This window comes from Lepisosteus platostomus, chromosome 25, assembly GCF_059453375.1.
Source record: "Lepisosteus platostomus isolate fLepPlt1 chromosome 25, fLepPlt1.hap1, whole genome shotgun sequence".
In the NCBI taxonomy this organism is placed as follows: domain Eukaryota; kingdom Metazoa; phylum Chordata; class Actinopteri; order Semionotiformes; family Lepisosteidae; genus Lepisosteus; species Lepisosteus platostomus.
In genome coordinates, this window is record NC_142635.1 from 9,348,127 (window position 1) to 9,361,495 (window position 13,369).

Genomic DNA, 13,369 nt, shown 5'->3' on the forward strand with positions numbered 1-13,369 from the left:
ATTAACATTTTCCAGAGCATGGTACTCATTTGAGATGTCAGTGTTGAAAAATCAAAGCACTCTTGTTTTGAGGATGGACTTGCAGGTGCTCTTATCCTCCAAATTGATAGTGAGTTCTTGGTCCATTTTCAAACACCACCATCGCACGTTTATGTAGACATGGTGGCCTAATATTGATCATGCAAATTGGATTATTCCAATTAGATTATTCCACGCCGAAAAGAAAAGGTTTCGACTGTGGAGCCTTCTTCAGGTGTGTTCCTTTGCCACCTACGCATTGCTGATGCAGCTGCCTACTTGAACTTAATATTGATCCATAGGTTGTGGTGTCAGATGGCTTGCATAAAATTTAAGTTGAACAGTGCGCTCCAGTCTCCAGCATTTCTGTGTAGGTTACAGCACCTCGCCATCTATCCCTTCATGGACTTAAGGGCTTGTACAGCACCATGGCTTTAACTCCTTTGTAGGAGGTGATGCAAGCCTTGCTCACTGTAGAACTAATTCAGCAAGAAAGGTACAAAAAAAGAGGTAGCTACAGTACCTTGCCGGCCGATAGAAACTGTGATTGAGGAGGCTGTTCACGTCTTGACTTTGAACACAGTGCAGGCTGTGGAGGACAGAGTCAGTATTCAATGAGAGTTTCGTGCTAGGGGGATTAAGATGAGCCGGTGCTCTAATTTCAAGGTCCTTGAACAAAGTGTCTGCAGCCAGTCCCCTCCTGTCGCTTCCTCTATCCTTGTCTCCCTGTTTCCCCTGCTTCCATTTAGCTTTTCAGATCCTGTAGACTTTCCGTACTCGTGAAGTACAAACAAACCAGAAGGAGCTACAGTATGTATGCGTACTAGGAGATAACTGTAAAAAATGATAGTTTTAGCTGTGATAATCTGGAACAACCTCCTTCAACATATTTCCCCAGGTAAAGTGAAAGTCGTACTGCAGATCGTGGAGAAAAAAAAAAAGTTATATGGTGAAAAAAGCCAAGATCCTGTTCCATTTTATGGGTTTTAAATTAAATTGAGATTTGTCCACCTTTTTGACCTTCCAGATATATTTCTAGTTTGTATTTCATCTGCTCCTCCATCAAGAGAATGATCAAACACACTCTGCAATAAATCAGTTAATTTATGATGCATTTTTGCATTGACATCCAAAATGTACATTGTAGTTGCACAATCCATACAAAAAGAAAAGAAAATACGTATTTTTCTCCAATGCTGTGATGGTTTCAGTTAGATCAAAACTGCACTGGGTCTGTTTGACCTGAAACATCATAAATACAAGTTCTAAATGTTGAACAGAATGGGAGGTTAAACACAGATATTGGACAATTAACATTACTCCAGATAACGTAGTCACTTTCCATGCAAGATAAGGCAAACACAAAATACACACTCCCAAGTGAAACACTTTTCACTTTCCCAAGATGTGCTGACCATTCCTTTTTTTCATATCAATTATAACAAGGACTGGCATTTAAGGATATCATTTAGCCCTGCAGCCATTAACTTATCGGTTCAAGCATATCCACATATACTGTAGATGCATTGCATTGATTTAAATTTGTGCACTCTGAGGTGCTTAATTCCTCCTACGCTCCAATATAGCACCAGAGATTCCTTCAACTCTTTTCATGTTCCATTTAGACTTTCAGAAAGCAAGACACTGAACACTACGTGATCATTTTGATTAGTCCTTTTCAGGTGTTTTTTACATAGCCCTTGTCAGACAGTCTTTTTTTTTTACAGCTTAAGTATTATTACACATTGAAATTGGGGTGAATTGTCTATTATCCTTGATCTGGGGTCAAATAAGAAATTTCCCGTCCTTAAAAGGTGCGTTTTAAAATTTACTTCAGAATGTAAAATGACACCCTCTGCTATTCTCTGATACCAGAGCAGAAATGGATGGAAGGAAGATTAAAAGCCTCTGTTTTTTATTTATGCAAATAAATAGTCTATTCCTTGAAAATGAAGTTTTATGTATTCTTGAACTCATCTAGAACATGCATTTTGTGAATGCATATGTTTCTTGAAAAAAGCAGGCTTTTTCCTTAGGTTTTTTGTCCTGAGCCTGAAAGACGTTCATTGCCTTTTAATAGGAGTTCATGTGTTACGGACGTTTTCTATACTTGAGGTACTGTAGATTTCAGACCTGTTCTGCTTTATTTTAAAAAATTGTTAGATTGCCTTTTTATTTTCTCTTTCCTTGTTCTCTTTTCTCCATAGAATCTTTACCTGTACAGGTCAATTTTCTTTACAGTCATTTTTATTTTTTGGTACTGGTACAGTAGCATGCAGAGTTGGTATTCAGTGTTTGTGAAATGAAATTCTCAGGAAAGAGAAACCAGTAATTACAGTGGCTCCACTTCCTGAACCTTCTCCAACAATTCACCAAGTTTTCAGTTCACGTCAAAGTCAATTGCCACTCCGTCAAATCAACGCACGTGCAGTCTGGGAACCATGTTTACCGAAATTAGACTTTTCATCTGTCATCGGGGCTGCCCCTGTATGTGTTTCCAAAAAGATTAAAAGCTCTGCAAAGCTTTTTTGACAAAATCCAGAATACAAACAGAGATTGCCTGCACTGTGTGTACAGCAGTGCTAGGGTGCTTCTTGTAAATACCCCTCTTTCATGCTTTCTTGCTATGTGTCTGAGAACGAAGAGAAATAATAAAATATTGATATGGAATTGCCCTCACACATGTAACAGATATCATGAAAGACCAGGCTGACACAGAGAAGCGTTGTGATCGTTCATCAGAATCGACCTCCTTGGCTGTTACTCAGAGGCTTTTTTTGTGTTATGCATCACTGCCACACGAAATTATCCCAGGTTAACAAATCCCCATTGAAGTAAACTAAAGCCAAGGACAAAGCCAAAACTGGCTGAAATCTTTATTCCAGTAACATTCTGTTATTCTGTTCTCTTGATTGATGCAAATCACACATAAGATTATTATTTCTATTATTTTTTATTCCATTAATCCCCTAATTTCACATATTGCATTATGTATTCCAGAAAAAAAACAAAACAGGTTTTAAAAACCTAGATGAATAAGAGGATGACGGACATGGTATCACTAGGATAGGAATTCCTTTTTGTTGTTTTCTACTAAAGGAACACACACAGTGCCAGAGAATCCTAAACGCCTTTCAGTCATTTGATTTGGTTCTTATGGATGAGACGCAAAGCACTTAAAAGTTTCTTTTGGTTGCACCTGAGATGCCAAGTCCGATTCTGTAAAAAGGCACTATGACAGACCCTGCCCTCAGCTAGGGCAATGCTAAGGGTCCGCAAACACAAAAACTCCATAATGACTACAGAGTAATGTCCAGGAGGCTGTAGTCTAGGGCTTTTCTTTCCTTTTTTTTTTTTTTTTTTTTTTTTAAATCACACCCAAAATCCAGCACTCAAAAACATAAAAAGCTGAATCACCTCCAGCCCCATGCATATCCTTTAAATACCAAACAGCCATGTGAGAATGTGAAATTCTAAACCCTTTACCAATTATCCAATAATTAAGTCAATAACTCCCTAGTGAGGCTATTTACAAGTGATTAAGAGGCCATATACAGTAGCAACCTGTAGTTGCAGGTCAACTGTAACTGGAGTCCCTGTGTAAGCCAGCCTGCTCCAGCTGCTGTGAAGTTTGTATTTTAACACAATAATAAATAAAAAAACACTTTTCACAAAATTCACACCTGTTTTGCTGCAATTCATATTAATTGTATAATCAATATGCTTTGCCAAATATTCCAAAAAGGTAGAAGTTCCATATTAAAATGTCAGTATGGATTTGAAAAGCTAACAGTGAGGTACAGTGCTTTCTGTCAACATTTATTTCTCTATAACGCTTATGCAACAAAAGAACATGGGCAAACCTTTATGGAAGTAAGGTGTATTTAAAGAAATCGAGGGCAAACCAGGATAAATTCATTCACAGACAACACAGTTACAAAAAGTTTTCAAAATAATAATAAACTGCAAATACCCTTTACTATTCAGACCCCCAAACAAGAATCCCTGAGAAAAAAATATATAAATAAACATAAAACACTGGAAAACCTCTCTGTAAAGAACAAAAGTGTTTAAGAAACACATGCAATTTAGAAGTGATGCTTCACAAAGCATCAAGTAAAACATCAGCAACATCACAGAGATCTCATTCCCTACTGATAATTCTTTTAACAATTATTTTTTCCAAAAATACTGCTTATGAGGTTTGAGTTTGATGATCATTTTATTAGCGTTACATCTGCAGCTACTAAAGGAGCAGATAACTGCCCGTACTTCTGCGGTGTCACTGAAAATAGAGCTGGTGAGGACAATATTTGAATTCCCATGGTTTGATTGTCCCCGCACATCATGAGCTTGACATTCTGTTTGCTTTGGGTTGTCTGGAGAATCTTGACGCAAATTATGCACCATATAGTAAGCACAACGTTAAATTACATTGTGAATATGTGCAGCTGCAGTAGACAGAAGTGCCAGATTATTATCATGACAGAAGTATAAACGTCGTTGAAATGAAAGTATAGAATTCATTATATTCCCTTTGATTTTTGGAGGTATACCCTGCATTTTCTGAATTCTTGGCATATTGCTTCCGCTATGACAGCATGGAACTAACAAAGACATCCCATGCTGGAAAAAAACATATTTTTTCCTCATTGAAGATGTTATTATTCTGTCTACCTATTTTCTAATGTTCCATCTCCCTCCCTGTGTAGTGATTACTTTGACACATGCTTGATCTTGGGATGGCATGAAAAACAACCGTGTGTTTAACTGCAGCGCAGGTGATAGAGAATTTCTCCATTTTGTGACACATTAGGTGTGATTTAAAATGTTTAATTCCTGAAGAGTAAGCCTTAAGATTTGCTTACATCAAATATACTACTTAAAAATGCTTAACTGCAAACAGTTAGGATTCGTTAAATATTTCAGGCTAATTAATTAACACATTTTGTTCTTTCCAGGTTAATTTGTTTTTCAGGGCTAGGCACCCTTAAGGCACACCAGAAACCAAAGAAATAAAAAGTATCTCTTCTGGATTAAAAAAAGGGTTTAATTAAGGTTTAGAGTTGAAGATGTTCATTACAGCGACATTTTCTGAACAATTAGCAGAAACCAGGCCTTCGCTATAATCCTAGCTCTGACCTGATACAGTATTACAGATCATCTACAACCTTCTTGTTTTTAAAACCCATAATGACATTGTAACCTTCCATAAAATTGCATCATTTGCTATTGAACGCCTTGTGAATCTGCATTTGCTGTGCTGTAGACAAGAAACAGGCACGAGCCATAACAACTTTTAGGTATAAATTAGAGAAATTAGATTTTTGAGGTAATAAATGTACAGTATAGCTGACTCTTAATGTCTCACTTCACTATCCTCATGTTCTCACTGCCTTGCAGTGTTTATATGTTCAGGTTGATTTAGACTCCATGACACCATGAACTTGCAGTAGCTCATGGGAGCTTCTCAGTGCACTGTTAGGCCTGTCAGAGCCATCATTTATCCTGAAATTCATTTAATGGTTGAGGGTTTATTTTTCCCAGGTTTCTGTCCTTCGAAAGAGCAAGATATTGTAACTTAAACCTAGATTGAAGGTACAGAGAAAGCTCTCACATTCCTTTAGTACCTTTCCAGATTTTCTAGCAGTTTTTTTCCTCAACATTTACATATGCGCATCTCTTAAGACCCTTGTAATCGGCGTACCTCAGGCTTATTGAAAAATGCTGGCCAGGGCTGTTTCTTTCTCTTGAATGTAGGAACAAGCCTTAAGAGAAACAGTTACAAAAGTACACTCTAATCTCAGTGTATTATCATCTCGAAATTCTAGATTGGTTTTTGGGACTGTGGTGGTTATTTCTAACCGGGCTGCAGTTTCTTTGAAATAAAAACAGTGTACGCACGCATCGGACAGTATCCAGGCTGTTACATGTTTTTATTCTCACCCCGTGTTCCTTTGACGAAAGCAGCAGCACCCGTCAGGGCTGCACTGCGAGGGTGCCCACCCGCGTGCCCAGCGGTGTGACGGTAAACTCTGTGCTACAGTATGTGCCCACTTCTCTCCCGCGCAGGGTGAAGCGAGCTCAGTTTGGGCCCCATGACTGGCTCTCCCTGCCGGTTCCTAGCAGCCAGAGCTGGCTGCTCGTGGAGGGCCTGGAGCCCGAGGTGGCGTACCAGTTCAGTGTTCTGGCCCAGAACAAGCTGGGAACAGGCCCCTTCAGCGAGGTCGTCACTGTGAACACACTAGGTAAGTGAGCGTCTTGACATGTCACTGAAGCAGCAGGCCACAGGAATTTCACAGGGCTTTCATTTTTCCCCACATCTGGTGCGCAGTGTCCCCCCTCATACCCAGGTCCTTGAAGGTGAAGTTACCCTGTGAGGTCCCGGCCCTTATATATATATATTATAATCGGCTGCCTCAATCACAGTTTGGATTTAGTAAAATTAGTGCATCTGTGTCTGTGTCTGCCCTGTGTTGGTATCCTGTCCAGAGTGGGACCTGCCTGGGAACCATTGCTTGCCGGGTTAGGTCTCTCTCGTGACCCTGTTTTGATAAAGCCGTTTGAAAATGGATAAATGGATCGGTTTCCCAAATCTAGCAGATTATTTCGTTATAAAACGTTTACCTTTCTGTCAGATGCTTGTATGTACTGTACACGGCAAATAAATTTAGATCAAATGTTAAAAGAGTAACTAATTTGTTCTCAAATAGTACGGTACTTTAATTCCGACAGTAGGTTATGATGTGGATGGGGCCACTTTTTTTACTCTGTAACATCATTCCACCTCTCTTTGAAACTGTGATGCTCCACTGTGAAAACTGAATATTCTTTTTTTTATAAATCACCTGTTTTCAAATGTAGTCGAACCTTTGCAAAGTTGTTTGTGTGTGGTCATAGCACCGAAAGGTTCAGCACAAGGGCTGTAATTGCAGGCTTTGAAGTCAGAGCATTCACCTACTCTACGCCAAGGTGAACACATGTGACAGTTTTGCAGGAATGTGTTCATTAAACAGAAACAGCTCAGGGTCCTGTAACTTGCAGTTCTTTTTTTTCCTGTTTATTTTTAGTATTTCCTATTACTACCCCTGAACCACTGGTGCTGCTTACCCCACCAAGGTGCCTCACAGCCAATCGGACACAGCAGGGAGTCCTGTTAACGTGGCTCCCTCCAGCTAACCACACTTCTCCACTTGAGCGTTACATCATGGAGTTCCGCCTCGGAGAGAGGTGGGACATGCTGGACAATGCAATCCCTCCGGAAGAGACGGAGCTTTTAGCCAGAGACCTTGTTCAGGTAAAGACAGTCACGTGCACACATCCTGATAGTGGGTTGATAGTGAATTTGTCAGATTTCAGTTGTTTAATTTTTTGTAAGACACTTTCTTTTATCGATTTACTGAGCTCAAAAGGGCTATAGAATATCCTATGATGTTTATAATAATCTTTCTGTCACGTGCCATGACTAAATGGGCATTCTCCTTTTTTTCCATCTTTGAAAATGACCCCACAGCTCTTTGTAATGTGATCTATTCTTCCAATTTGCATAGAACCTGGTAAATGTGAGGAACAAAGTACAGTGCCTCATACAATTGTACCCAGGGACGGTGTGCTTTCTTTATTTATAATCTAAATAACCTATGCACTCTGCAGGCTCTGATTTTACATGTTCATTGTTAATCTCTATCAATATCTGGTCAGATGAGTTTCTTACTGGCTTCAAACCCCAAACTCTTTTTGAGTCTTCTAAAATCCTTTTCCAAAAAGAACTTACAATGTGCCCACAGGCTCATTGGTCACTTCTCTACCCCACTGGAATAAAGCATAACAGAGGCTCTGCTTTCCTTCCTGAACAGAAGAGGTTGACAGCCAACTGGAAGCCTCTGCTTCCTGGATTTATTAACTGGCCAGTTGTCTTACATCAAAGGATCAGACGACTGAGGACAGCAGGCCTGTCCTCACTGGAATATGGTTAAAACAAGAGCTGGCATTTTGTCTGAACTTTACTGTCCTTTACAAAATATTGATGTCCAGGACAAAATCTGCTGGCAATTTTATACCATAATGTAATATTGATGTCTTCTATTGTTTCATGTTCAGAATTGCTACAATTCTACAATTGCTCCAATCAACAGTACATGCAGCTATAGGAAATTATGAAACTTTTGAAAAAATCTTTTTGTCTTTTAGAGTCAGATTCCACAGGGAGAAAGTTAATTGTTCCCACTAAAAGAACATTTTAGCTTGTTATCCTGAATATACAGTATGTGAAAACAATTTGTTTTTAAGAAATTACTTCAGATCATTTCTTTTTTACTGTTTTTCATTATATGTGTTCACCATATCAAGATTTCAAAGTTTTTACGTTTTCATCAGTTCACTTTTGAAGGTCACAAAATGTCCTAGTTAATGTAGTCTATTTTTTCTGCTTACTTCCTTAGTGCTCACAGTGACTACTAATATAAAATCTGTTCTCACTTTAACTTGTAGAAATAGCATAAAAGGTGTATAAAGTACATGTGTGATTTTCTCGTTATCTTAAACTTGCTCTGCAACTTATTTCTGCATGAGATGTTAGGAGAGGACTTTACATTTCCATGTCCTGAGAAGAAATATATTTTAAACATGATAATTATAAGCTAAGGATTTGTATTCTCTTAATTTAGATGTATTGCCACATCATATTCAGAGTTTTGCAGGTTTTTTTTCCATATATCCTACACACTGTCTTCCAATATTTTGTTTTTGGCCCCGACCGGATAGATCTAATTTCAGGACTGTTCCCCAATGAAAAACCTTGATTTCATGTACTGTACGTTATGCAACAGTGGGTTCTCCTGTTTCATCCAATATGTTTCATGTCTCCTTTAGGGACGTTTTTTTTTCTTTTTCCATAACCCTGTCTCTCATCGATCAGTGTCTGGGTTTATAGAGGTCACTGATCTTGTAAACCTTGTAGACCCCTATTCATACATTATTCCTAAGCCCTGCCTGGTAGTATTGATTTTGCCACAGTGGAACATGCTCGAAACTGCCAGTAGGTCTTTGGGTGATTTGTGCAGTGGGCTGTCATAAAAATGAGTAATTATAAAGAATACCTCAGAAGCAGCTTGCAAGGAGTCATGGGGGGTCTCAGTAACAAAACCAGTATATTAGGTGAATAAAGGTCATCTTTTCTGTACACCTCAGCACCCACCATTGGGAGAGTGATCGGTCTCCGTAGGGCTAATGAAGGTTGAAGGCACTTTCAATCCAACCTCATTCTGATCGAATCCAATTGATCTCCTGTTCTGCTATTGATGTCCTCCGCTATTGATCCTTGTGGGTGACCTTTTCACTTTCAATTGAAAGTAGCCAGCCAGCAATTTGTTGGACTTTTAACCAAGAAAACACAGAAACTGTTTGGGAGCATTTAAAAACATAACCAAGCATTGTGCTATTCTTCTCTGTTCTTACGCATAAACGCTTCAGTTCTGTGTCCGTACAAAACACTTATGTCTCCTCTCTAGGATTCATGGTACGAGTTCCGTGTGATGGCTGTCATGGAAGACCTCATAAGCGAACCCAGTAATGTTGTGGGGGTCTCAAGTACAGGTGAGTCAAATGGTGATTGTGGGAAAACTCAAATAAATGCCTATGCCTCTCACAGAGGTTACCACTTAAATGAATTGAACACATTTCATTTAAAGTAGCATTAGAAAAGTGAAAGTAGAATCCATTGCTATAGTTAATATATACACTGTATATATGTGTATTATCCCCTGAATTTCATTTCCACTTGCTGTTTCTTTGCTTCATCTGCCACAGCTTACTTATGGGGAGAGTGTTTTTAAAAAGCCACTTAGTCCTACACATTGGCTTCTCTTTGTTGATCTCTCATGCATTATAAAAGACGTTTCCCATGTATTAATATAATCATTACAATATCACGTCCAAAAAGACCCTAGTAAAGGAATAGGGTATTTCAAGTCTCTAAAGAAAGGTTCATTACAGTATGTTTACAAATATGTATTTATTGGTTTATAAATCTACACTGCTGTACCATTACACACTCTTTTCGGGCTGTTTTTTTTCTTTATGTAAAAACATGATTTAATGACAGCCATCTAAAACTTTAGCCATTTTCTCAGATGATACTTAGTCCTGATTGATTTGTACAAATCCATCAGATTTATGGATATGCATAAAGAGGTACAAATGTTAATAACAATGAGTCAATCACATTGATTGGAAAATGTGATGAATTAGCTACTACAACACTTCATGTAAGTAAACTGCAGTTTGCCATGAATTATGATTTTGGAGTTTGAACATGGATTAATGGATGTGGATGTTTTTTTTTTGTTATTTTTCTGTTCATGTTTAGTTTATTTAGATAGAAGAAAAATAACTGCAACAAAAAGCTCAGACAATGCGTGCCATTAAAAAGCTGAAAGCAGAAAAACCTTGTGCTTCCTTGGTTGGAAAGGTGCCCTCTGGAAGTGAACCTTAAGCGTCTTCCTGTAACAGGAGATTCTCAGATGCAGCGGGTTTTTTCTCTTGCTCAGATCTCTTCCCCCCCCCAGAGATGGCAGATGAGGGACTGGCGAGGCCAGTGGTGGCTGGGATCGTGGCCACCATCTGTTTCCTGGCCGCGGCGATCTTGTTCAGCACACTGGCGGCCTGTTTCGTCAACAAGCAGCGCAAACGCAAGCTCAAGAGGAAGCGTGGTAGGTGTTCAGCTGCATGCTAATCTCCCTGAAGGGTGATGAGCAGCTGGCCATCGCTGGCTTCCAAGCGGGGCTCATCCCACATTTGGATTCTCTCTCTCTCTGTTTCTGGAAACGAGTTCTCATTAAAAAGAACAGGCTGTCCGTTTTACAAACTGAAACTGCACGCTGTTATCTCAGTTGATCATCAGTGCAGGTGCTGTATGGCAACACTGTTTACTAGGTGCAGGATGTGATCCCGTTTGCGAGGATCAACTTGTGATAGGGACAGCACCATCAAGTGATCGAGACATTGCATGTTGTTCCTTCTTTAATTAACTAAATAACTGGTCCAGTGCATTGTCTAAGCAATCTCTCCCAAAACAAATGCTGTAATGAGGTCAAAAGACATTCATTTTATTAGATGAAAATAATTTATTTCTGGACAATTAATATTTGTTTAATAACAGCAAAAACCGAGTTGTTTAGAACAATTTGCGATCCAGTGTGGAAATGCCCTGCCCATCTAAACCATCATAAATATGAGACTTGTAATCTGAAAGAAAATACAAATGATTTTAACTCAACAGTAGTGGTGATTTATAAAGGTAATGACAGGGCTTTGGTGCTCCCTAATCATTTTTTATTTTAAACTAAAAGGTTTTCATCCAGTATACCCCACAGGGCTCAAACTGTTATGTGCAATTACAGTATGTACCTCTAGTGTGTACATAACACATAAGCAGTTCAGTTCACATTAAAAAAAAAGATCAAATTGGAAAAGTGCATGGCTTTTTAATTGTTCCTATTCGTATCCATAGTAAAGTGTTTTTCCACCAGCACGCCAACCAGCAAGTGCTCAACGAAGCCTGGATCAATATAACAGCCCTAGAAACATTTTTTTTTATTATTTTATTGGATGTCTGGTGAGACAATAGTAATTACCCTTTTCTGTTACAAGCACAGTGCTATGTTGGTTCTCTTTGGTTGCTCGATTCGTGGTAACTGGGTCACTTTCACAAAAGTGGACAGCTGGGATATATCGTGCAAAAGTCTTGCGATTGAACTGGGGTGGCTGCTTCATGCTTCATGCTTCATGCTACATTAAGAACTAAGACCTCACCTTCTATTTCACATGTTCTCTTTCTCTTCTAGACCCTCCCCTATCTATAACTCACTGCAGAAAAAGCGTCGAAACTCCGTAAGTAAAATGACACAAACACGTCTCCTGGATTTCACACACATGCATTTTGTTTCACATACATACCTGAATACTGTCGGTTGACCTGTTTCCCAATTTCAGGGAATTGAGAGTCATGTATCTTTAGGATGGAGAAGCCAGGTGATGGCAACAACACCAATTAATTGGAAATAATCAGTGACTGATGCCTGTAAACACCCTTGTAGTTGCTGCAGCTTGTATTTATTGGCTACTGCTATGGTTGGGATTTTACCATGTTTTAAGTTTAAAATCCATCACGTCTTTCAGTTTTCCATACCTCTTCCGGAAATCACATCCTGTCATAGTTTCCCAAAGGTAATCTTTCACAAAGGTGTTTTTGCACAATTTTATTTTCTACTTTTCAGCTTTTGAAGTGCCTATCACATCCCTTCAGAGCTTCTTGATAGTCTTCTAAGTTTGACAAAGGTTTGCCTGACAATTCTCACTGAATTTAGCCTTCTACAAAAGATGGAGATTTTGTCCAAACTGTGTTTTAGAGTTCACAATACAATACCTGTAAATAAGTAATGCTACCCTAAATATTTTTATCAAAATACTATATAGTAAGAAGTCTACCGTAAATTATGGGGTAGTTATGTTATCTGGTTTAATCAAACAGCTGTATCATAAAAATCTAGCACCATGGAGCAAAGACATTTTGTATTCATACAAATGGGATTATTAGGAACACTTTCCCATTGAAAACAACAGTAGTTTCTTGAAGGCTCTTTCCCAGTCTGTCCCCCAGTTTGTGTCTATGATGGCTGGCTTGGAGAGCCATACTGTAGTTTAGGACTGCATGCAGCTGGTCAGTGTCTGCTGTTGTTGTCCATGAGAACATTTCCATGGGGCTATAGTCCAGTCAACCTGGTAAGAATTCTTTGACACCCCAACTTGATTGTGAACTTGATTGTATCAGTCTTAGAAGTCAGAGTTGCATTCTGCTAATGCTGGAGTCAGATCTAGGACACATGTTCAATAAACCATTTTTCCTAAACACTGTAAATATTAAACAAAAATTAGATTATGGGTGGGGGGATGGGCCTGTTTTTAAGTTGAGAACATCAGTTTAATTTGCATGAGATTTTGAGCAGTTCAGAAGCAGGCAATAGTTAGCTAAACACAGACCTCAACTTTAAACTGTCAGCAAAGCTGTTTCTTATTAAATGTAAATGGGTTGTTGCTCCTCTATTAAGATAATACAATAACATGGACAAAATAGAATCACTTTATACAGTATTAATTGTTTTTCAGTATGCTTCATTTAGCCCTGTTGTTGTATTTCACATTCTATTATATCGGTGGTTTTACCATCATTTGACTGTTACCTTGTATTCTTACACACACATACATGGTTTTGGTAAGAAGCTGCTCCAGAGGAGAGGCTCATGCTACTTGAGAAATGTTTTCTAATACTATGCTTGAAACACGTTTAAACTGC

At 38.8% G+C, this 13,369-nt stretch overlaps 1 protein-coding gene and 1 long non-coding RNA gene across 8 annotated transcripts in view; one reads left to right on the top strand and one right to left on the bottom strand.

Moving 5' to 3' along the window:
• LOC148641048 (uncharacterized) overlaps positions 1 to 13,369 on the bottom strand; it is a 637,701-nt gene that overhangs the window by 336,278 nt on the left and 288,054 nt on the right. The window lies entirely within an intron of this gene.
• Positions 1 to 13,369, top strand: part of igsf9bb (immunoglobulin superfamily, member 9Bb) — a 160,663-nt gene that overhangs the window by 122,537 nt on the left and 24,757 nt on the right. For all 6 annotated transcript variants that reach the window (XM_088620172.1, XM_088620174.1, XM_088620173.1 and 3 more), the window contains exons 13-17: positions 6,091 to 6,266; positions 7,089 to 7,315; positions 9,528 to 9,612; positions 10,566 to 10,727; positions 11,862 to 11,907. In XM_088620172.1, the coding sequence (XP_088476298.1) occupies positions 6,091 to 6,266; positions 7,089 to 7,315; positions 9,528 to 9,612; positions 10,566 to 10,727; positions 11,862 to 11,907 (696 nt within the window). The remainder of the gene's footprint in view (positions 1 to 6,090; positions 6,267 to 7,088; positions 7,316 to 9,527; positions 9,613 to 10,565; positions 10,728 to 11,861; positions 11,908 to 13,369) is intronic.